Source organism: Muscardinus avellanarius (genome assembly GCF_963383645.1).
Source record: "Muscardinus avellanarius genome assembly, chromosome: 7".
Classification (NCBI taxonomy): Eukaryota; Metazoa; Chordata; class Mammalia; order Rodentia; family Gliridae; genus Muscardinus; species Muscardinus avellanarius.
The window spans coordinates 75,930,546-75,954,481 of record NC_137793.1 but is presented as its reverse complement, the minus strand read 5'-3'; the positions used below and the strand labels follow the sequence as shown (position 1 = coordinate 75,954,481).

The 23,936-nt window shown below is 38.3% G+C and overlaps 1 protein-coding gene across 1 annotated transcript in view; it reads left to right on the top strand.

Annotated features, from left to right (window-relative positions):
- Positions 1–23,936, top strand: part of CENPF (centromere protein F) — a gene marked incomplete at both ends in the record, with an annotated part of 67,489 nt that overhangs the window by 4,288 nt on the left and 39,265 nt on the right. Inside the window, 4 exons of the mRNA XM_080699582.1 lie at positions 2,456–2,577; positions 2,949–3,040; positions 5,590–5,881; positions 7,555–7,757. Coding sequence (XP_080555708.1) covers positions 2,456–2,577; positions 2,949–3,040; positions 5,590–5,881; positions 7,555–7,757 — 709 coding nt within the window. The remainder of the gene's footprint in view (positions 1–2,455; positions 2,578–2,948; positions 3,041–5,589; positions 5,882–7,554; positions 7,758–23,936) is intronic.

Genomic DNA, 23,936 nt, shown 5'->3' with positions numbered 1-23,936 from the left:
GAGACCCTGTTTCCAAATAAAGTATAAAATAGTAAAATAGGTCTGGGAGTATGGCCCGGAGGTAGAAAGCCCCTGGGTTTCACCCCCAGTACCACTAAAAATATATATATATATATATATATTGTGATAATAAAAAGATGTTTTCAGGCATTGTGAATGTGAAATTGATTCAGAAGTGCTGGGCCGGGTTCGGATTGCAGATTTTTGGTAAAGAATCCTGCAGATTCAGAGGTGCATGATTCAATATGATTTGCAAACTTCATCGCTTAGCTGAGGTTTCTTCACGGTAAAGTTACTGTTTTTCTCTTTGTAATTAATAAATATCATGATACCAAGAAATTTAATTTTCTGGCATAGCTACAATAATAATTCTGTCTACATATTAAAACTATTTTTGTGTCAGGTGTGGTGGTACACGCTTGTAATCCCAGTACTTGGGAGGCTGAGCAGGAGGATTGCAGGTTCACAGCCAGCCTCAGCTACTTAGTGAGGCTCTCAGCAACTTAATGAGAACCTGTTTCCAAATAAAATATAAAATAGGTCTAGGGGTACAGCCTGGAGGTAGAAGGCTCCTAGCTTCTGTCCCCAGTACCACACACACACACCAAACAAAAACAACAACAAAACTATATTTGAAAGTTAAAACATTTAAAAATCACTCTTATTTATCTTTTTATGGAGGTGATAATTTTCCTGCACAAAATTTTTTTTGATTTTATTTCTTCAATGTAATAAGGTGGCTATCTATACACTGCATGTTAGAATGGTAACCTTCTCTCTGATTCAGATATTTTCTATTTTAGTGTCTACCATCCCAAATTCTGTGAGAATAGGGCCTTATCCGTTTTGATCATCACTTTATACATAGTGTTTGACAAGACCCTCAAATATTTGTTGAATGAACAAAGTAGGATGGACATTAGTTTTGGAAAACACATGCTAGGGAAGTTGCTCACTAGGTATGTTGGAAAGCATGTTTTGGATGCTAGATTTAGAAATACTAGTTTTATTTATTTATTTATTTATTTATTTATTGGTACTGGGGGTGGAACCCAGAGGCTTTCTACCTCCAGGCTATACTCCCAGACCTTTTTTACATTTTATTTGGAAACAGGGTCTCACTAGGTTGCTGAGAGCCTCACTAAGTAGCTGAGGCTGGCTTCGAACCCGTGCGATCCTCCTGTCTCAGCCTCCCAAGCGCGGGGATTACAAGCGTGCGCCACCACGCCCGGCTCTCTCATTCTTTATTTTGAAACAGGGTCTCACTAAGTTGTATAGAGCCTCAGTAAGTAGCTGAGGCTGGCCATGAACCTGTGATCCTCCTGTCTCAGCCTCCCAGTTTTGGCTCTGAAAAGTGCAGAATTTACTTTAAGGATAGGGTATTCTATACATATACACAACTATAACTTTCCTCATTTCTTTGTAACTATTTCCAACCAAACCTTTTCTAGATGTATTATATTAATTTTATGTCTTTTTTCTTTTTTTGGTGGCACTGAGGATGGAACCCAGGGGCCTTCTACTTCCGAGCTACAATCCCAGACCTTTTTTTATATTTTTGTTTGGAAACAGGGTCTCACTAAGTTGCTGAGAGCCTAAGTACCTGAGGCTGGCTTGGAACATGCGTGATCCTCCTGTCCCAGCCTCCCAAGTACTGGGATTACAAGTGTGCACCACTATGCCCGGCCTTATGTCTGTATCTAAAAAATGTCATTTAATACATGATCTGTAGATGAAATCTATGTTTTTGAAGTGATTAAGTATCTTAAGTGTAATAAGTATCTTATTATACTTAAGATACTTAATCATTTAAGTATCTTAAGTAATGTCCGTTCTCATGATTTGAACCCATGCTTCACTGACATGGCATTCCTCCCATGTTGAAGTTCTAGGTTCTTTCATGTCCCTGTGTTTTTGGCTTAGAATATAAAATTTGCTTGGAATGTATATCCGTCCCTCTAACTCTTCTTTGCTGTTATAGTGGTTATTATAGCCTTTATAACATTGTAAGTATTGCTGTATATTTCTCTCTCTCTCTCTTTTTTTTTTTTTTGTACTGGGGATGGAACCCAGGGGCATTCTACCTTCGAGCTATACCCCCAGCACTATTTTGTATTTTGAAACAGGGTCTCACTGAGTTGCCACAGCCTCAATAAGTAGCCGAGGCTGGCCTCGAACCATGATCTTCCTGTCTCAGCCTCCCAAATGCTGGGATTCCAAGGGTGCGCCACTATGCCCGGCCTCTTTTTCTAACATGCAGTTCTTTGAAGAAAGGGGACTGCATCTATATATCTTATACTTATCAAATTAATTCTAATTGACTCTTGGATAAGTGGAATGGTTTTGAGTTCTTAGAGGATGGGTAGGGTTTTTTCCCTCTGGGAATGTATGGAACTGGTGTTCTGTAGCCTTTGTTCTAATTTGATTTTTCACCTCTTGGGTCCTTTTCTAACAGGTGTAAATCTGAACTTGAAAGAAGCCAACAAGCTGCGCAGTCTGCAGATGTCTCTTTGAATCTATGCAATACACCACAAAAGAGTTTTACAACTCCACTAACACCAAGTCAATATTATAGTGGTAAAGATTTTTTTCCTTGGTATAAACAAATCCTTGCCATAGTGTTTTGTGAAAGAAATGAATTAAATAAACTTTGAATTTGGGTGTTTCAAAAATACAGCTACCTTTTGCATGTTTATCTGCTTGTCTTTTGAATCATGTTGAGAGTTTATCTTTTTGTACTGTATTTGAAAAGAAATTCAATTTCTGAATATTTAAAACACCTGTGTATTTTAGTATTTGAGTAATTTGATCTGTTGTCCTAAACAAAATGCTTTCTACTTGATGTGCTATGGTACTCATGTTTAGACCCTCACAGTCATTGTGGATCTGCGAATTCTTTCACTAAATCAGTGACTGAAATAAAACCATATTTGATTGTTCACATTTAGGTTCCAAGTATGAAGATTTGAAAGAAAAATATAATAAAGAAGTTGAAGAACGGAAAAGATTAGAGGCAGAGGTTAAAGCCTTGCAGGCTAAAGTAAGTTGACTATGGGTCCTATAACAGAATGTACAATTATAGGAATCCTTTGATATGGGATAGACTATTTTTAAAGAGTAATCCTTTAGATGTAGAGCCTGGCATATTTTTCTTATATTGAGAAATAATTTCTGGCTCATTGGGGGTGATTACTTTTTCATTTTGAAAATAGGACTGGGTAAAATAGAATGAGGAGGTTAATTTGCCCATAAATATTAAATCTTCGTGGAGTTCTAGGGGAACTTAGCCATATAATTATTTCCCTGTTGAGATCTAGAGATAAGAAGCTGGGTCTGCTGGTGCACTTCTGTAATCCCAGTACTTGGGAGACTGAGACAGAAGGATCACAGGCTCAACAACTTAGTGAGGTGTTCTGCAACTTGGTAAAAGACTCCGTTTCAAAAACTAACTAAAAAAAGTAAATAGGGCCGGGTGTGTAACTCAGAAGTAGAATGCCCCTTGGTTCAATATGTAGTATCACGATAAAAAAAGTCTTGGAATAAGGAGCATATTTGGAGAAGGCAGGGCCAGAGACTCATCTCTGGTGCCCACTTATTGCTGACTGGTGCAGCCACCCTGAGGCAGTGGCTGCCACACAGTGCTCTGATGAAATGTGTTAACTATCTACCAGGGCATGGGACTCTCGGATTGATATTTGTGAATTGTTCATTTCAGAGGAGAATGTTATCAACACAGCCTCCTGATTCTTTTAAATATACTCATGACAGGGATTTTAAACTATGTATATTAAAATATATATATGTAAATGTATATGCATGTAATATATTACAGTACTGGGGTTAGAACCCAGGTGCATTCTACCGCCAAGCTATACCCCCAGCTCTATTTTTTATTCTTTTTATTTTGAATCAGGGTCTCAGTGAATTGCAGAGGGCCTCACTGCTGAGGCTGGCTGTAAACCTTTGATCCTCTTGTCTCAGCTGGGGTTACAAGTGTGCATCACCACACCTGTATTAAATTATATTTTGATAGAGATAAATTAGCAGAGAGCAGTGGGTGAAGAGGTTTGTTTAGTGTTAACAAAATTAAAAGATTAAAATTTAGATCTCTAAAACTAATCTTTCAGAGACTAACTAAAAATAACAGCTATATGTTGATCTGTTGAATTTTACTCGTGCTCTGTTCACATTATGTCATTTCCTAAAACAAAACAAAAATCCCCAGTTTGGACCTATGGCACAGTTCCCACTTTGGTACTTAATAGTAATAAACATAGAAGGAATTTGGTAAAGTGGCACAATTCAGCAGTTTAATGCTGAATTTATAAGTAGATCTATTTAAATATTGAGGATCAAAATGAACTAGTGTGTGTGTGTGTGTGTGTGTGTGTGTGTGTGTGTGTGTGTGTGTGTGTGTTTGGTACTGGAGATTGAACACAGTGTCATTCTACCTCTGAGCTACATCCCCATCCTTATTTTAATTTTAAAACAGGGTTTCACGAGTTTCATGAGAATCTATTTGCTGAGGCTGTCCTCAAACCCTCAAACTTGCTATTCTCCTATCTCAGCCTCCCAAGAACTCGAATGAAGTATTTCTTTGAGTAATAAACTAAAATTTTGAGCTTTAACAAGTTTTCTCTTTCAACCTCTTTTTTTTTTTTTTTTTTTTTTTTGCGATACTGGAGATGCAACCCAGGGGCATTCTACCTTCACACTACAACCCCAGCGGCCCCCCTCCCCCTTTAATTCTTTATTTTGAAATAGAGTCTCACTGAGTTTTAAAGGGTTTAACTAAGTAGTAGCTAAGGCTATCCTCGAACTGGGATCCTCCTGTCTCAGCCTCCCGAATGCTGGGATTACAAGTGTGCACCACCAGGCCCCGCTTAACCATTGTTTTAAGGTCACCACTATTCTGATAATGCAGCAAAGGCATTGCTTACAAAGTGAATAAAATGTAATAATCAGATGTTCTAGAAACATTGTGTGCTTTGTCATCCAATTCAGTTATTGGTACCATTTCTGCCCTTATATTGATTCCCAGAGTTATTTTATGAGGACTGTGAGGAGTGCTATAAAAAGTTTAATGCAGCCTCTACAGCCAAGTCTTGATATTTGTCAGAAAGAATAGAAAGGATAAGCCACAAATGTGAATTATGTAATGGAAAGCACCTTAAATAGCAGGATTTGGAGGAATAGTATGTTGGAAGTGAGTCTTGAAAAAGAGTTCTTTAGGGTAATATTTAACATGTCTTTTTCTAAAGCTACACAGGAGGTAACTAAAGAGAGGCAAAGGAAAGCCAATTTTTGAATATAAAACAGCAGTGAACACTCTCATGTTTAATGGCGTCTATGAAGGATGCAGAATAAATGCTAAGACTTAGCCCTTTTTAAGCAGGTCAGGCCTCATGATATGGCTTACCCTTTCAGTATGAGAAATTTGATCATTAGAAGTTTCCATCATCAGTGGTGTTGGGATTTATAGTTCTCTTGAGTTGAAGAACATTTTTTTTTCTTGGTGTGCATTGGGAGTTATGCCTTTGTTTTTTTGAGATTTCCAGAGGGGGCTCAAAAGTGTTTCTATTTTTACAGAAAGCAAGCCAGGCTGTTCCCCAAACCACCATGAACCACCGAGACATCGCCCGACATCAGGCTTCATCGTCGGTGTTCTCCTGGCAGCAGGAGAAGACCCCAAGTCGACTTTCATCTAATTCTCAGAAAACTCCAATGAGGAGAGATTTTTCTGCGTCTCATATTTTTGGGGAAGAAGAAGTGACTCCAAGCAGATCAGTTCTGAAAATAGGGAAAAGAGATGCTGATAGCAGTTGCTGTGATAATTCTAGCAATTCTCACCTTTTGGATCAACTCAAATCCCAGAATCAAGGTAACTTCTTGAGCTAAATTAAATTTAAATTAAATTTTCCTGAGACAGTTTAGAGACATTTTCAGGTATTTTAAATTCTGGAGCAGGGTTGTGTATTTTGTTAGACACATCAGTGGTTAACATCTCAGACCAGTGATTAGGGGATGGAACCCAGGGGCATTCTACCTCTGAGCCACACTCTCAGCCCTTTTTTTTTATTCTTTATTTTAAAACAGGGTCTCACTAAGTAGCTGAGGCTGGCCGTGAAACCAGATCCTCCTGTCTCAGCCTCCCAAATTCTGGGATTACAAGTGTGTGCCACCATGCCAGGCTGAAGAATGTCTTTTTGATAGTAATAAAAGACATCACAGTTTTGGAATATATTTTTAATATGTCAAAAACTGGTTCCTTTTAGAAGTAGACTGAGGGGCTTTGATCAACTATCTTTCCAGAAGCAGAGTGAGTAGATTGGTTACAGGTTACACTTCCCTGCTTTTCATCTGGCTTCTCTTGTGACCCAAGGAACAAGCATTTGGTTAACTGGCTTTAGCCAGAGGTGTGGCAGTATCTGCAGAACAGCTTTGCCCTGTGCTGCCAGGTTGTCCATATGGGAGCAAACCCGTAACCTTGGCTGCTGCACCATGCTGCAACTGACAGCCAAGCATACCAGGTGGTGTTTTCGAATTTACTCTGCAGAATATAATTTCCAGTGTTATGATATATTGAAAATCATCCTTAGTGTTCACTGGTGAGAGCTGTCTTACTGCCAATGCCATTGGAGCCACTACTGTGTGTATGTAGAGAAAAAAAACAGGAAAAAACATCATTGTTAATTTTGGCAAGTAGGAGTTTCACACTGTCTTGATCTTTACTGGAGGTCATGCTACTGAGAACATAGGAGTGTGAACTTTTCACGCTTAGCACGTATTTGCATTGATGTGAGCATAAAACAAATATTAATTTGTTAGTGTAAAAAAACAAGAATTTCAAAACGGTGTTATGTGAGATATATTTTTTTACAGTCTTTGTAAGATACGGTTAGTATTTTAGAAGAGCATTCCTTCTTTGTGAAAACAAAATCGATTCTCTGCTTTCTATAGGATATTTGAATATAAATGAGCCAGGCTCAGTGAATTGTTCATTCTTATAATTCCTCAGCTACTCGGGAGGTTGAGACAGGTGGATCTCAACTTTGAGGCTAGCCTCAGCAATTTAGCAGGACCCTGTCTCAAAATAAAAAATATAAAAGGCTGATGATGTAGCTCAGTGGTACGAGCACCACTGGATTCATTCTGCTGCATCGTAAGATTTAAAAAATAATAATAATAAAAAAGAAGCCGGGCATGGTGGTATGTGCTTGTAATCACAGCATTTGGGAGGCTGAAACAGGACGATTGTGATTTGTGGCCAGCCTTAGCTACTTAATGACGCCCTTTGCAACTCAGTGAGACCCTGTTTTAAAATAAAAAATAAGAAATAGGGCTGGGGGTGTAGCTTGGAGGTAGAATGTTTCATCTCCAGTACCATACACACACAAAATGACAATGGGCTATTTCTTTTCTGTATGTAATGTAAATTGTTTATATTTGTCTCACTAAAAATTTCAGAGAAGAGTATAATAAGCAATATATTCTATACATTTTGTAAAAAGAAATTCATGTGAATTGGACTGTGGTTTTTGTTTGTCATTTAAGAGCTAAGAAGCAAGAATAATGAGTTGGAACTACGTCTGCAAGGACAAGAAAAAGAAATGAAAGGCCAAGTTAATAAAGTTCAAGAGCTACAGCTTCAACTGGAGAAAACAAAAGTGGATTTAATTGAAAAAGAGAAAGTTTTGAACAAAAATAGGGATGAACTAGTGAGAACAACAGCATTGTATGACCAGGAGGCAGCCAAGGTACTTGATTTTAAAGAGTATTGAGAACTTTCCATGTTTCCATACAATTCTATGATGAGTATTTTATGTTTAAATTTAGAAAATAAATGTTAGAGCCAGTTGTGTTGGAGCACACTTGTAATCCAGCATTCAGAAGGCTGAAACCAGAGGATCGCGGTTTGTGGACAGCCTCAGCTACTTAGGCCCTCTGCAACTCAGTGAGACCAGGTTTCAAAATAAATAATAAAAATTGGGCAGAGGGTGTAGCTCGGAAGTTGAATGCCCCTGGGTTCTTTCCCCAGACTCAAAAAAAGAAAAAAGAAAAAAAATGTTAGCAATGGTCTTTGTTATCATGAAGTAGGCAGTGTTGGTGCATCTGAAGTAGGAAACTTAGCCGTAGGCAGATCTGGGATCAGTCTTTTCCCAGTTGAGTGACTTTGGGCAAGTCACTGGTCTCTAATATTTCTGGGTGGGGGAGGTGGTGAAGAATGAAGATAATGGATGTACAACACCTTGCAGAGCGCATGATATATAGAATAGGCACTTAAACTAATGGCACTTTAAAAGAGTTGTAGAAGATATACTAGGATTAAAATGATCCACTCTTGGGATCCTGGAAATATACTGTTTGGAGATGCTGGGCACAGTGGCATATGCCTATAATCCCAGGATTTGGGAGGCTGAGACAGAATTGCAGGTTCCTAGTGAGCCTCAGCCACTGTTTCAAAATAAAAAATAGGGCTAGGGTGTAGCTCAGAGACAGAATGTCCCTAAATTCAGTCTCCAATATCTCTCTGTCTTTGTCTTTCTCTCTGCCATACAATGTTTGTTTTGTTTTGTTTTGTTTTGTTTTTTGCGGTACCGGGGATGGGAACCCAGGGGCATTCTACCTTTGAGCTATCCCCCAGCCCTATTTTTTATTTATTTTGAAACAGAGTCTCACTGAGTTGCAAAGGGCTGCACTAAGTAGTAGCTGAGGCTGGCTGCGAACCCAGATCCTCCTGTCTCAGCCTCCTAAATGCTAGGATTACAAGCGTGTGCCACCATGCCCGGCTCTTAAAATCTTCTTAAGGCTCCATTTAGCAAGTGTTTGGAAGGCTTTTTATTCCCTTGGCCCCAATTTACCTCTCTAGTTCTCTGTTTTTTTTTCATCCATTCATTTATTCATTCACTCACTGATTTATTTCATAAATATTTATTGATTACCCATAATAGATCAGGAACTGTTCTACACCTGGGGGATAGGTCAATTAAAAAAAAGACAAAAATCCTTGCCCTTGGAGCATTCTCTTAATAAAAGGAGGCAGAAATTAACAAAAAAATAAAAGTATAGTATATGACAACAAGCAATATGGAGAAAACTGAATTACTTTATTTTTTTGTCTGAATATAATTTTATTTCTTTTTATTGGTGAATTGTATTCATACATCTTAATGGGATGCAAGATGGTAGAGACATACATGTACACATAACCCAATTAGCCATTATCCAGTTTCCACCTCATTCCCTCCTCCTCCCTCCTTCTCATGTTTGGCTTAGTGATTGACATTGATATGTTTGTTAAAGTACATCATGTGCATTAGAGAACTTCCCTCTTCCCCTTTCCTCCCTCCCATCCCCTCAGTTAGGTTGCCTTATTTGCTCATCTATAGAATCTCCTTTGTCTAGAGTTCTTCCTTTGACCTATTTTCTCCCTGGCTTCTGCATATTAGGGAGAGTATCTGATTTCTTATTTTTTGTGACTGACTAATATCACTTAGCATAATGTCTTCCAGTTCCATCTGTTTCCCTGTAAATGAGATAATTGTGTGTGTGTTTTTTTTTAATGGCTGAGTAAAATTCCATTGTGTTGATATCCCATAGTTTTGTTGGACATCTTGGCTGATTCCATAGTTTGCCATTGGTGAATTGTGCAGCTGTGAACATAGATATGCATGCATTAGTTTGGTAGTTTGGGTTCCTTTCTTTTGGGTAGATACCCAGAAGTGGTATTGCTGGATCATTTGGTAAGTTTGTTCCCATTCTTCTGAGGATCCTTCATACTGTTTTCCAAATTGCACTAATTAGCAATCCCATCAACAGTGTAAAGTTCTCACTTTACCACATCCTCGCCAGCATTTGTTGTTGTGTTTTGAATGATTGCCATTCTAATTGGAGTTAGATGAAATCTCAGGGTAGTTTTGATTTGCATCTCTTGGATTGCTAATGATGTTGAGTATTTTTTCATGCATTTATTTGCCATTTAAATTTCTTCCTTTGCTGTACAGAAGCTATTCAGTTTAATGCAATCCCACATATTGATTCGCATTTTAGTTTCTTGTGCCTTTGGGGTCTTGTTGAGAAAGTTTATCTGTGCCTATGTGTTGCATTGTTGTACCTATGCCCTCTTTAAGAAGCTTCAAGGTCTCTGGTTTAATTTCCAAGTCTTTGATCTGTCTTGAATTGAATCTTGTGCAAGGCAAGAAAGTAGGATTTATTTTCATTTTTCTGCATATGGTTAACCAGTTTTGCCAACACAATTTGTTGAACAGGCTATCCTTTTTTCAGTGTATGTTTTGGCCCCTTTGTCAAAAATTAATTGTATGTAAGTGTGTGAATTTGTTTCTGAAGTCTTCTGATCTGCTATACTGGTTTGTGTATCTGTTTTTGTGCCAGTACCATACTTTTTATTACTATGTCTTTGTAGTATAGTAAAATCAGGTATGGTGATTCCTCCTGCATTGTTGCTGAGAACCACTTTGGCTATTCTGAGTTTTTTGTTGTTCCAAACAAATTTAAGGACTGACTTTTCTGTTTGTGAGGAATGATCTTGGTAATTGAATGGGTATTGTGTTGAATCTGTAGATCACTTTTGGAAGTATGGCTACTTTAATGATATTAATTCTGCCTATCAACAAACATGGAAGATCTTTCCATCTTTTGAGATCTTCTTTGATTTCTTTTTTCAATGTTTTATAATTTTCTTTGTAGAGGTCTTTTACCTCCTTGATGAAGTTTATTCCTAAGTATTTTATTTTTTTTTTTGTGGGAAACTCTGAGTGGAAGTGTTTTCTGGATTTCTTTTTCAGTGGATTTATGGTTGGTGTACCAATTATTTAAGATTGATTTTGTATCTAGACACTTTGCTAAATTTGTTGATTAGTTTTATCAGCCTTTTGGTTTATTTTGTTGGGTGTTCTTAGTATCATGTCATCTGCAAATAATGAAAGTTTGAGTTCTTTTACTATTTGTACTCCTTTGATTTCCTTTTTTTTTTGCCTTATTGCTCTGGCTAAAGTCTCAAGTACTATATTGAAAAGAAGTGGTAATAATGTACATCCTTGTCTTGTTCCTGTTTTTAGGAGAAATTCTCAAAGTTTTTCCCTGTTTAAATATGATGGCTTCAGGCTATTGTAGATTGCCTTTATGATGTTGAGATATGTTCCTTCTATTCTGATTCTCTGCAGTGCTTTTATCATAAATGGATGTTGGATTTTATCAAATGCTTTTTCAGCATCTATTGAAATGATCATGTGATTTTTGTCTTTTGTTCTGTTTTATATGATGAATTACATGGATGATTTTTGCATGTTGAACCAGCCTTGCTTCCCTGGGATGAACCCTACTTGGTCATGGTGTATGATTTTCTTGATGTGGTTTTCAATGTGTGTTGCTAGTATTTTGTTTAGAGTTTTGCATCTAAGTTCATCAGAGATATAGGCCTGTAGTTTTCCTTCCTTGAGCTGTCTTTATTTGGTTTTGATATTAATGTGATATTGGCTTCATAGAATGTATTTGGGAGAGTCCTGTTTCTATTTCATGAAATAGATTGAGGAGTATCAGGATTAGCTCTTCTATAAAGGTTTTATAAATTTCACTGGGAAACCCTCTGGTTCTGGGCTTTTCTTTGGTAGGAGGCTCTTTATTGCTGTTTCAATCTCTTTGATTGCTATTGTTTGGTTTAATTTTTCTATATCTTCTTGACTCAGTTTAGGCAGATTGTATTTATCTAGAAAGTTGTCAGTGTCTTCCAGATTTTCCATTTTGTTGGAGTATAATTTTTCAAAGTAGTTTCTGATAATTCTCTGGACTTCTACACTGTTAGTTATAATTTCTCTTTTTTCATCTATTATCTTCGTAAATTGGGTTGATTCTCTTGTTTTTGGTTAGGTTGGCTAGTGGTTTATCTATCTTAATTTTTTCGAGAAACCAGCTTTTGGTTTTGTTGATTTTCTGTATTTTTTAATTTTCTACTTAGTTGATTTCTGCTCTGATTTTAATAATTTCCTATCTTTGGGGTTAGATTGTTCTTATTTTTCAAGGGCTTTGAGGTAGTCAAAGCTCTTGAAATCACCAATAACAAAAGTTTTTATTTGGTGATTTTCTGTTCTTATTATGTGAGTACTCAGTGCTATGAATTTTATCTTAATATGCCTTCAAAGTGTCCCAGAGGTTTTGATATGTTGTATCTCTATTTTCATTTGTTTCTAGAAATTTCTTGCCTTCACCCCTTACTTCTTCTATGATCCATTTTTCATTCAGCAATGTGGTGTTCAGTCTCCACGTGTTTATGTGGTTTCTCTGGGTCTTATAGTTGAATTCTAGTTTCATTCCATTATGGTCTGAAAAGACACATAGAAGTAGGTAATATTTTTTTAATTTGCTAGTGCTCATTTTGTGGGCCAGGATGTGATCTATTTTGGAGAAGGTTCTGTGACCAGCTAAGAAAAATGTGAACTCTGCTGTAGTTGGGTGGAATATCCTGTATGTGTCAAATATTGGGTTGATGGTGTCCTTTAGGTCTGAGGCATCTTTCCTGACCTTTTGTCTAATGGTGTGAGAGGGATATTGAAGTCTGCCAGTATTATTATATTGGAATTTATCATTATTTCCTCTTGCTGGATTGTTCTTTTACCAGTAAAAAATGTCTCTTCTAATAACCTTGGGCTTGAAGTCTAACTTGTCTCATATCATAGTTGATACTCCTGCTTATCTTAGATTTCCATTGGCATGGATCATCTTGCTCCAACCTTTTACCTTAGGTTTTTACTATCTTTACTTGTAAGGTGTGTTTCTTGCAGGCAGCAGATAGATGGATTCTGGTTTTTAATCCATTTTGCCACTTTGTTTTTTTTATTGGGGAGTTGAGGCCATTTATGTTCAGTGTGATTATTAAGAGATGTTTTTTTTTTTTTTTTAAACTGGGTATGGAACCCAGGGCCATCCTACCTCCAGCCCTATTTTTTTATTCTTTATTTTGAAACAGGGTCTCACTGAGTGCAAAGGGCATCACTAAGTAGTATCTGAAGCTGTCCTCAAACCACAGTCTTCCTGTCTCAGCCTCCCAAATGCTGGGAATGTGTTGCAAGCCTGCTCAGTCGGGAATAATAAATCCAGCACTAAATATGCTCAATATCGATTTTTTTTTTTTTTTTTTTTTGGTGGTACTGGGGTTCCTGGAAGCCCTCCTTCCTCCGGGCTACACTCCCAGACCTATTTTTATATTTTTGAAACAGGGTCTCTTACGCCAGTACGGCTGGCTTTGAACCTGCGCGATCCTCCTGTCTCTGCCTCCCAAGCGCGGGGATTACAAGCGTGCGCCACCACGCCCGGCTGCTCAATATCGATTTTATCTCAGAAAGGTGGACAAAAGTTAGGGTGGTAGTTCTGCAGCCACTTATCTGCAGCGATTCTTTCCCTTTTATGAAATAAATTTCTTTAAGTTCCTATTCATGGCGCTAAATGCAGAGATTCCTCTCCGAGAAAGAATCTGACATGGATCCATGCTTCTTGTGCAGTTGAACACTTTATTCTAGACACAAGATTTTTTATATTTCCCCATTTTCCCGTGATTCCCTAGTAGAAAAGTGCAAACACCCAAAATACAATAGTGAGATACACATGCAAATTACCAACCCTGAACAAGACAAAAGTAAGGCCTGTGACATCACAGGTCCTTGTGATTGAAATCAGTCCCATGACCCTACAGGTGGGTCTTGTGCTTCGAGTCAGCCCCTTTGGCCTTGCAGCTGCAGAGGCTTTTAGTGGGCAGATTCCAGAAGAACAAAAGTCACACCCAAAATCACTTGAAGAATCCAGCTTTTAAGAGTTTTCTTTAACCCTTTCGGAACTTTTATTCCTAGGGCTTAGTCCAATGTCCTTTTCTATCTAGCAACCTCCTTTGAACTGAATGGGGGACGAAGTCCGAGATTCCAGCTTTCATACATGTAGTTGGCGTAGGGAAATCCGTGTACATTTATGATGATTTAGAGGATTTCGATGAATGCTGGATTTTGTCTGCAATACCATCTGCTGTCTGAAAGCTTAAGCAAGCTCATAACACAGTTTAGCAGGTAAACACCAAGAAATAACATGAAGTTTTTAGATTTAGTTATCAGATGTATTTCTCTAGCAGCTGAGCACTTTTCCTCAAACGATAAGCTTATTAGAAACCTATTCCTCTTTTAATAATCCATTTCCACACCACAATCCTTCTGCAACCTGCTTTTAATCTTTCTAATTTCTTTCTTTCCCATTTGGGACAATCTTAGGATAAGCTCCTCTTCATACAAAAATGCTTTCTTATTCTCACCATATTTCCTTTCTTTTCACACTTACACATCTATTATATCTGTCCTTTGTTCTGACATAGCTATTTTAACCAGGTGGTGTTGCCCTGTCTCCAGGCAGCGCTATCACTAGGTGCAAAGGTCAAGATTCCTTCTAGCCCTTGGCTCTATTGTAATGGTTAGAATGAAGGTCAAAGATAGGGAGGAATTCTGCATTTGTAATTGCGGTAGCAGGACTGCTTCCACAGTATCTGAATTCTGACTAGATTTAGATCTTTGAACAAAGCCGAGGGTGTTTAGAGGCTTAGAAAAATTACTAGAAAATTTATTTTCCACAGACTCAGTTTCTCTCACAGTCCTGATCTTACACCACCGGAGCAATTTGTGTGGAGAGTTAAAAGAATCATTACCAAAAGAATAATAGTTATGAAAGAATATCTAAAAGTGGGGGAGTATTTTAACCAGAGACCACACCTCCCCTCGGGGCTCCGCCTACTTTAGGCCAGCCAAGTAACTGTGTGGGAGATCTTCTTCACGCAGATGCCGAGGAGGAGGAGGAGGAGGAGGAGGAGGAGGTGGTGGTGGTAATCTCGGCAGGAATACATGCATGCACCACCACGCCTGGCTGAGAGATGTATTTGAATTCCTAACGTATTGAGATTTAACTTCTGTTTGAGGTAGTGTTTGTTCTTTGCTTAGTTGTTTGTTGGATGGAAATTCTTGTTTCTCTGGTTTTGGTGTATATTACTTATTTCTTCTTTTCAGTTAGTCTCTTTGAGTATTTTATCTAGTGCTGGTTTGGAAGACCTAAATTCTTTCCCTGTCTAATCTGAGAAATACTTTTGCTGGTAGGACATTTTTGACTGCAAGTTGTTTTCTTTCAGAGTTTGGTACATGCTACTTCAGGCCCTTCTGGCTTTCATGACTTGGTTTGGGAAGTCTGGATTGATTCTAAATGGTTTGCCTTTGAATGTCACTTGGTCTTTTGTTTTTGTTGCCTTTAAGATTCTCTCCTTGGCTTCTATGTTGGTCATTTTGACTATAATATGGTGCAGTAAACCTTTTCTCTGATCTTGTCTAAAGGGGGTTTCCTGTTATTGTATAGCAACCTTTTGTTCTATGTTTGGAAAATTTTCTGCAGTTCTTTGAAAAGATTGTTGATCTCCTTGATTTCACCTTCTTTTCCCTCTTCTATGCCAATTATTCTTAGGTTAGCTCTTTTAAAATGGGCCCATATTTCTTCAACGTCCAATTCATGCTGTTGAATTTTTTTTTAAGTTATATACTATGCATTCGTTTTTGGAGTGATCATCTTACAGGAGTGAGATTCTATTCTCCATGTGGTCTAATTGTTTATAGTTTGAATTGATGCCTTTACTTTAATGATTGCATCTTTTATTTCTTTCAGACTCTCTAAATTCTTTTAGGAAATCTTGTATTGTCCCTACAGTTACATTTTTGATTTGACCTTCTGGAGATCCCTGCAATTCTGTGTTGTCAAGTTCTATTATTGTGGTGTTGTGGGAGCTCATTGCTTCCTTGTTATTAGTCCTCCTCCTCATGATTTCAGAAGTTCGTATCTGCTGCTTTTGATAGATTTTTCTTATTTTCTCTATAGGTGTCAGCTGGTATATCCAAGGGCAAATTGTGTTGTATTCAATAGTGAAGAGTGTGTTAGGAGGGAAATAAAGTTGTAAATGCAAGAATAGGGTAAAGCCACAGATAGGATTGAATAGAATGAGAGTATGAGTTTGGTAAGGTACTATAGAATAGGAATTGGAAATAGTGAATATGTAGTGGCATTCTAGTACCAAATGTAGAGTTTTTAGTATAGTAATATGAAGTGGATTTATTTTTTATTTTTTATTTTTTTATTTATTCATTTATTTATTTATTTTGGTGGTACTGGGGTTTCTTTTTTTTATAACAATTTTTTTATTGAACATAAATAGTATACATTTACACTATATTTGGTGCCCTCTCCCCCCCGCCCCCATTTTCCCTTCCCCCCTCCCACCAATGGTTGTCCAGGTTAACCATGTCATATTCATAATTTTACACATGTTCAGGTGTAGACCCTCATTAATCAAGACCGGCCTTCCTCCTCTCCTATCTTACCATCCAAACTTAGCTAATATTTCCCCTTCAATATCTGGAGTCCCACTGGTATTCTTTGTGTTTCCTAGTTTGGGCATATTAGAGGAAACATATGTATCTTCTTCTTCTGTGCTTGGCTGATCTCACTTAACATAATGTTCTCCAGGGCTTTCCATCTTCTTGCAAATGATATAATTTTGTTCTTCTTTATGGCTGAATAGAATTCCATTGTGTGTATTTCCCACAGTTTTGCTATCCATTCATCTATTGATGGTGATCTGGGTTGTTTCCATATTTTGGCTATTACAAATTGTGCTGCTATGTACATAGGTATGCATATGTTGCTGTAGTTCTCTGAATTCAACCCCTTTGGAAAGATACCCAGGAGTGGTATAGCTGGATCATATGGTGGATCTATTCCCACCTTTCTTAGGAATCTCCACACAGATCTCCATAGTGGCTGAACTAGTTTGCATTCCCACCAACAGTGTAAAAGAGTTCCTCTTTCCCCACATCCTCGCCAGCATTTGTTGTTATTTGATTTCTTTATGCTTGCTACTCTGACTGGGGTTAGATGGAATCTCAGTGTAGTTTTGATTTGCATCTCCCTGATGGCCAGTGATGAAGAACATCTTTTCATGTATCTATTAGCCCTTTGTATCTCTTCTTTTGTGAAGTGTCTATTTAGTTCATTTGCCCATTTCTTGATTGGGTTGTTTGTTTTGCTAGTGTAGAGTCTTTTGAGCTCTTTGTATACTCTGGATATTAGCCCCCTATCAGAATGGTGGCTGGTAAAGATCCTTTCCCATTCTGTAGGCTTCCTCTTTAGGTTATTGATAGTTTCCTTTGATGAGAAGAAACTTTTTAGTTTGATGTTATCCCACTTGTTTATTCTTGCTTTAATTTCCTGAGCTTTGGAGGTTTTGTTGAGAAAGTTACTGCCTGTGCCAATATGTTGTAGTGTTGAACCTATGCTCTCCTCTACTAACTTATGAAGTGGATTTAATACAAGACAAAGAAGAGAAAAGCAGAGCAGAAAAAAGAAAAAACAGAAAAGGGATGGAGAGAAGAGTAGGTATATCCAAGGGAGGAAGCTTGGGAGATGCTTTGGGGAGAGGGTAAAAAAATAGTCGTCATATTGGCCATGATGGCACACACTTGTAATCCCAGTGCTTGGGATGCTGAGACAGGAGGATTGCACAGGTTCGAAGCCAGCCTCAACTACTTAGTGAGACTCTCAGCAATTTAGTGTGACCTTGTTTCCAAATAAAATATAAAAATAGGTCTGTGATTATGGCCCGGAGGTAGAAAGCCCCTGGATTTCACCCCCAGTACCATAAAAAACAAACAAACAAACAAAAAACCCAAACAACTCTAACAACAAATTAATGCAACTGTACAAATAAATGAATACTCAGTAGACTAGGTCTCTACAGTCTCTCTCTGCAGATACCGAGTGCCACCGATACCTTTCCTGCTGCAAAGCCTGTTTCTCTGAGTCTTTCTCAGTCTATGTAGATGGCCAGTATCAATGGGGCTGGATCTAATGTTAAACACAGGTCACCCTCTACGCTTTCCACAGATGTGGTCTCGATCTCTCCTTGCATCTGTAGGTGCTGATGCCTCTTAGACCAAACTCGGTGTAAGAGTCTCTGTTCTCCAAAGTGAGGGCTGGGTTGGTCTGACTTCTTCCTGTTTACCATGATTGGTAAACGCTTTCCACAGATGTGGTCTCGATCTCTCCTTGCATCTGTAGGTGCTGATGCCTCTTAGACCAAACTCGGTGTAAGAGTCTCTGTTCTCCAAAGTGAGGGCTGGGTTGGTCTGACTTCTCCCTGTTCACATGATTGGGTTGTCTGTGGTGATCCTGGAGGTCCTCCTAGGGTCTAGTGTTAAGCGTAGGTCTCCCCCAACACTTTCCTCTGATGCAGAGCCTGAGTCTGTCTGATCCTCTGCAATGTCCAACAGCAAACTGCATCCCCATCTTTTCCAGGTTGAACTGTAAAGTCTCAGACCCAGAAAGTTAATTACTGCTGTGCGAGTCCCTGGGGGTGTTCTGCTAGGCGTTCTCCCATGGGGAATGTGGCTTCACTTAAGGTGATTTTGAGCACTGCTCTGAATTTCTGGAGGATGTGGTAAGCTTGGCCGCTACTGCTGCAAATTGTAGACTTCATCCCACATTTTGCTGGGTTGAAACGCAAAGTCTCAGACCCAGGGAGTTTATTGTGGCTGTGCGAGTCCCTGAGGGCACCCTGCTGGGCAATCTCCTGTGGGGACTGCAGCTTAACTTAAGGTCTTGTTGAGCACTGCTCTGGATCTCTGGAGGGCGAGGTGAGCTTGGCAGCTGCTGCTGGAAGTTGTAGCAGGAGTCTGCGCAGGAGGAACTGATGTCTTATAACTGATAATCTGCAGTTGCTCACTTCAGGTCCTTGATTGTTTTTCTTTTGGTCTTTGGAGTCAGTGCAGTGAGGGAAGATGGCACTGCTGTGGTGACCGCAGCTGTAAAGCGAACGGGTTTTTTTTCTGCTCTGATTGGTCTAACTTTTTTCCCCCCTTGCAGCCTTGTACCTATCGTTTTATTCCTCTACTGATACAGTGGAGATCAGGTGTCAGCAGGACTGATATGTGCTGCTTCCCTCAGTTGCTGTCAGCCTGGAAGTCCTAAATTACCTTTTAAGACCAACCATGATGATTTGGTGTTTCCTAAAACTGTTCTTCCTCAGTGCCCAGTGCTTTGCTTTTATCTGCCTTTCTTCTTCCACTCCAGGCTGACTTTTGATGCCTTTCTTATACCTGTGAGCACGTTTCCTTGTCTCTTGAAGCAGTGAGCTATTTTCTTCTCTCATCCCCTTTGACCCTTTTATTGTTACTATTTGTGCTCTGCTCCTGTGGTTCCCACACTTGCCTAATTGTCAGAATCACATAGGAACTTGCAAAAGTTAATCTTGTTAGACCATATCTGAGGTACTAAGGTATTCATTTCTAATAAACTCTATAGTATTTGTAAGGCTGTAGTAAAAACAACAAAAGAAGCAGCACCAGCACCAGCACTCTAAGCAGATTGTGGTGGCACGTGCCTGTAATCACGGTACTTTGGAGGCTGAGACAGGAGGATCACATGTTTGTTCTTGACTAGCCTCAGCAACTTAGTGAGTCCCTCTCCACAACTTAGTGAGACTCTATATCCAAATAAAAATAAAATAGGGCTGGGGTTGTGTAGCTCAGAGGCAGAATGCCTTAGGTTCCACCCCCAGCACCCAAAAATAAAACAACAAAACTCCCCCCAAAAAACCAAATCACTGTAGTAGACCCATTTCTCCTATTTGCTTTCTGTACTCAGGTCTTTTCCTTCCTTTCTTTGTTTCTTCTTTTCTTCCATTAATTTATTCACATTTTTGTTTTGAGATAATTTTAGATTCACATGCAGGTGTATAAAATAATTGTTAATGTAATAGATGACAGATTTTCATATTGGAATGAGCCTTACTTTAGAATGAACTCCACTTGGTCGTGGTGTGTAATTTTTTTTTATATGTTTTTGAATTTTATTTGCTAAGAACTTGTTAGGATTTTTGTGTGTATAATGAGATATATTAGTCTGTTCTTTTAATGCTACCCTCTTTATCTCATATTGTATCAAGTTGATAGTAGTTTTATTACATTAGTTGGGAAGTGTTCCCCTTCAGTTTTCTGATAGATTATGTACATTTGGTATTCTTTTCTTTTTTTTTAAGATTTAAAGAAGTTTATTTGAAAGATAGAAAGAGAGAAAATAGAAATACAGCTCCATACCAGACTGGCATGGAGGAGTGACTCGAAATGAATACACCCTTATTTTCTTTTTTATACACTTGGTAGAATTCTCCAGTAAAATTGTTGAGGAATGGAGATGCCTTTTTTGTCAGATTTAAAATTATAAATTCAATTTCTTTAATAGTTAAAAAGCGATTTTTATAGTTATAAATATTTTTATAGTTATTTTAATAGTTATAAAGCTATTATTTTTATATTTTTATTTTTTGTGTTACTGGGGATGTAACCCAGGGTCATTCTACCTCCGAGCTACACCCTCAGCCCTATTTTTTATTCTTTATTTTGAAACAGGGTCTCACTGAGTTGCAAAGGGCCTTACTAAGTAGTTGAAGCTGTTCTCGAACTGCAGTCTTTCTGTCTCAGCCTCCCAAATGCTGGAATTACAAGCATGTGCCACCATATCCGGTTTGTTCTTTATTTTGAAATGGGGTCTCACTAAGTTACAGAGGGCCTCACTAAGTAGCTGAGGCTTGCTGTGAACCACAGTCCTCCTGTCTTAGTGTCCCAAGTACTTGGAATACAAGCATGCTCCACCACACCTGGCTTAAATTTATGTATTTCTTCTTGTCTTTTTTCTTTTTCTTTTGGTGGTACTGGGGATGGAACCCAGAGGCTTTTTATCTCCGGGCTACACTCCCAGGCCTATTTTATATTTTTTTATTTGGAAACAGGGTCTCTTAAGCCAGTGGAGGCTTTCTTCGAACCTGTGAGATCCTCCTTTCTCAGTCTTCCAACCGCGGGGATTACAAGCGTGCGCCACTACCCCCGGCCTGTCATTTTTCTTTTAATCTACCTGCATTGTTATAGTTGAGGCGAGCTCCATGTAGACTACATATAGTTGGGTCATGTTTTTCAATTTACTCTTCCATTTGTTATTTAATTGGTATATTTAGACCATTTACATTCAGTGTAACTATGAATATGTCATGACTTAAATTTGCCATTTTATTTTTTTGTTTTTTTTATTTCTCTTATGTTTTCTTACCTTTGTATTGTAGGTTATGTAAACATTTTTTAGAATTTTTTTGGCTTATTGATAGTGTTTTTTCAGTAAATCCATTTGTAGAGGTTTATAGTGATTGTTATAGATATTACATTATGTATACATAACATCACATTCTATTTGTCAGTTTGTTTTACTAGTGCTAATAAATTAGAAAACATATACCTCCCTTTTTATTCTTTTACCTTCTTCCATTTATAATATCATTAATTGTCTTAAGTTTTTCTTCCCACTTATCTAGAACTATATTGACAGTGTTAGAACTTTTGCATCAGTTTTCAAACATTTTTTTGTTTTGTTTTTGTGGTATTGGGGTTCCTGGAAACCCTTCTACCTCCGGGCTACATTCCCAGACCTATTTATACTTTTTTTTTGGAAACAGAGTCTCTTAAGCCAGCGCGGCTAGCCTCCCAAGCACGGGAATTACAAGTGTGAGCCACCATGCCCGGCTTGTCAAACATTTTAAAAACTCCAGAACAGCTAGGCGTGGTGGCAGACTCTTACAATCCCAGCATTTGGGAGACCATAGGATCGCCATTAGTGGATGACTCAGTTACCTAGTGAGGCCATTTGTAACTCAGTGGGACTCTGTTTCAAAAAATATAAAGACTAAAAAATAGGACTAGGGGTGTACCTTGGAGGCAGAATGTCCTGGGTTCTATCCCTATTATGCAAAAATAAATAAATAAATAAATAAATAAATAAATAAGAGCTCCAGAACAGGAAAAGCTCATTACCCTGTCTGTATCATTGCCTACCTTGTTCTTCTTTCCTAGAGTTCTGTCTCCTTTCATCATTTTCATTGTTTAGAGAATTTCTTGTAGTCATTCATTTAGAGTAGGTCTGCTGGCCAAACATTCTTAGTTTTCCTTTATTTGAGAATGTATTGATTTCCTTTTCATTCCTAAAGCACATTTCTGCTGCACGGGGCATTCTGTGTTGGCAAAGTTTTTCTTTTTTCCCCCCCTGTGGCATAAGTTATTTTTTGGGGTCTGGAGCTCCCTCATTTGTCTGCTTTCTTATGTTTTTTAAGCCCAGGAGTATTTTTCTTCTGAGCTATACCCTCATCCCTGTTTTATCTTATTTTTAAATTTTGAAACAGGGTCTCACTAAGTTGTGCAGGGCCTTGTTAAGTGGCTGAGGCTGACTGTGAACCTGTGAGCCTACTGTCTCTACCTTCCACGCACTGGGATTACAGGCCTGAGCCACCATGCCTGGATTCCTTATGTTTCTTTTAATATAGCGCCAAGTGTTTTATTTGTTCTTGTTGGGAGGAATAGGAAATAGTATTTTATTCTATCTTTCTGGAAGTGAATATCAGGTTTATTTTTCATATTTTCCTATCACAGTGTTTTACACTATAAGACTCTTGATAAATATTGATTAGATATATGAAAGGACATTGGAGCTTTAATGAGACCATGGCTTCCCTTGATCTGAATGCTTATTTTTTCCATACAGTACTGTGGTAGTGGTGGTGGTGGTGGTGGTGGTGGTGGTGGTGGTGGTCGTCATCGTGGTCGTCTTCTTCTTCTTCTTCTTCTTCTCCTCCTCCTCCTCCTCCTCCTTCTCCTCCTCCTCTTCCTCCTCCTCCTCCTCCTTCTTCTTCATCTTTTGTCTTGTAGTACTGGAAATTGAATTGGGGGCATTTTACCTTTGAGCTATATTCTCCAACTTTATTTCATTTTTATTTTAAAACAGGATTTTCTAGCCAGATGTGATCCAGTGCTTGGGAGGCTGAGATAGGAGGATTGCACAGGTTCGAAGCCAGCCCCAGCTACTTAGTGAGGCTCTAAGCAACTTAATGAGACCCTGTTTCCAAATAAAGTATAAAATAGGTCTGGGAGTATAGCCTGGAGGTAGAAAAGCCCCTGTGTTTCACCCTCAGTACCACAAAAAAACAAAAAACTGTCCTCAAATATGTGATCTTCCTATCTCAGCCTCCCAAGTTTGTTTTAAACAAGCATGTGCCCATGCCCAGCTACTTTTGGTCTTTTAAATTAGAAGAACTTAGATTTAGGCTTGGTTATGCCACATCTCAATTATATTGCTTTTGGAACTACTTAATTAGCTTCTGAGCTTCAGTTGCTCAATCAATAAAATGGCATAGATAGTAATACTTGGGGTCATAGGCCTTTGTAAAACTTGATATTTGTAACAGCTTCAGCATAGTACCTGATACAAGGTGAACTTATAGTGATATAAATTCACAAATATTATTCAATATAATTGAGAAAATTATAACTTATAGTTTAAAATTGTATTATAATATGGCATATTAAAGTTCAGTAAAGCCAGGCGTGGTGGCGCACGCTTCTAATCCCCGCGCTTGGGAGGCAGAGACAGGAGGATCGCGCAGGTTCAGAGCCAGCTGCGAGCACTGGCTTAGGAGACCCTGTTTCCAAATAAAAATGGGAGTGCAGCCCGGAGGTAGAAGGGCTTCCAGGAACCCCAGTACCACCAAAATAAATAAATAAAGTTCAGTAAATATTACTTCTATTATAAGAGCTTATTATTGAGTTCTTTTTTCACTTGAGATAATTTTTAGTTGAATTCCTGCCTAACCAGGACTTCCTTATATGTAAGAATAAATTTATCTTTTTACTTTTTACCACGTTGGTTTTGATGAGACCAAAATCACCAAATCCTTGTTCTATCCAATATATTTGATGAGGTATTTTCTTATTAGATTATGAACTAAGTGAGAACACAACTCTGACTTTCTTTCTCTTTGTATT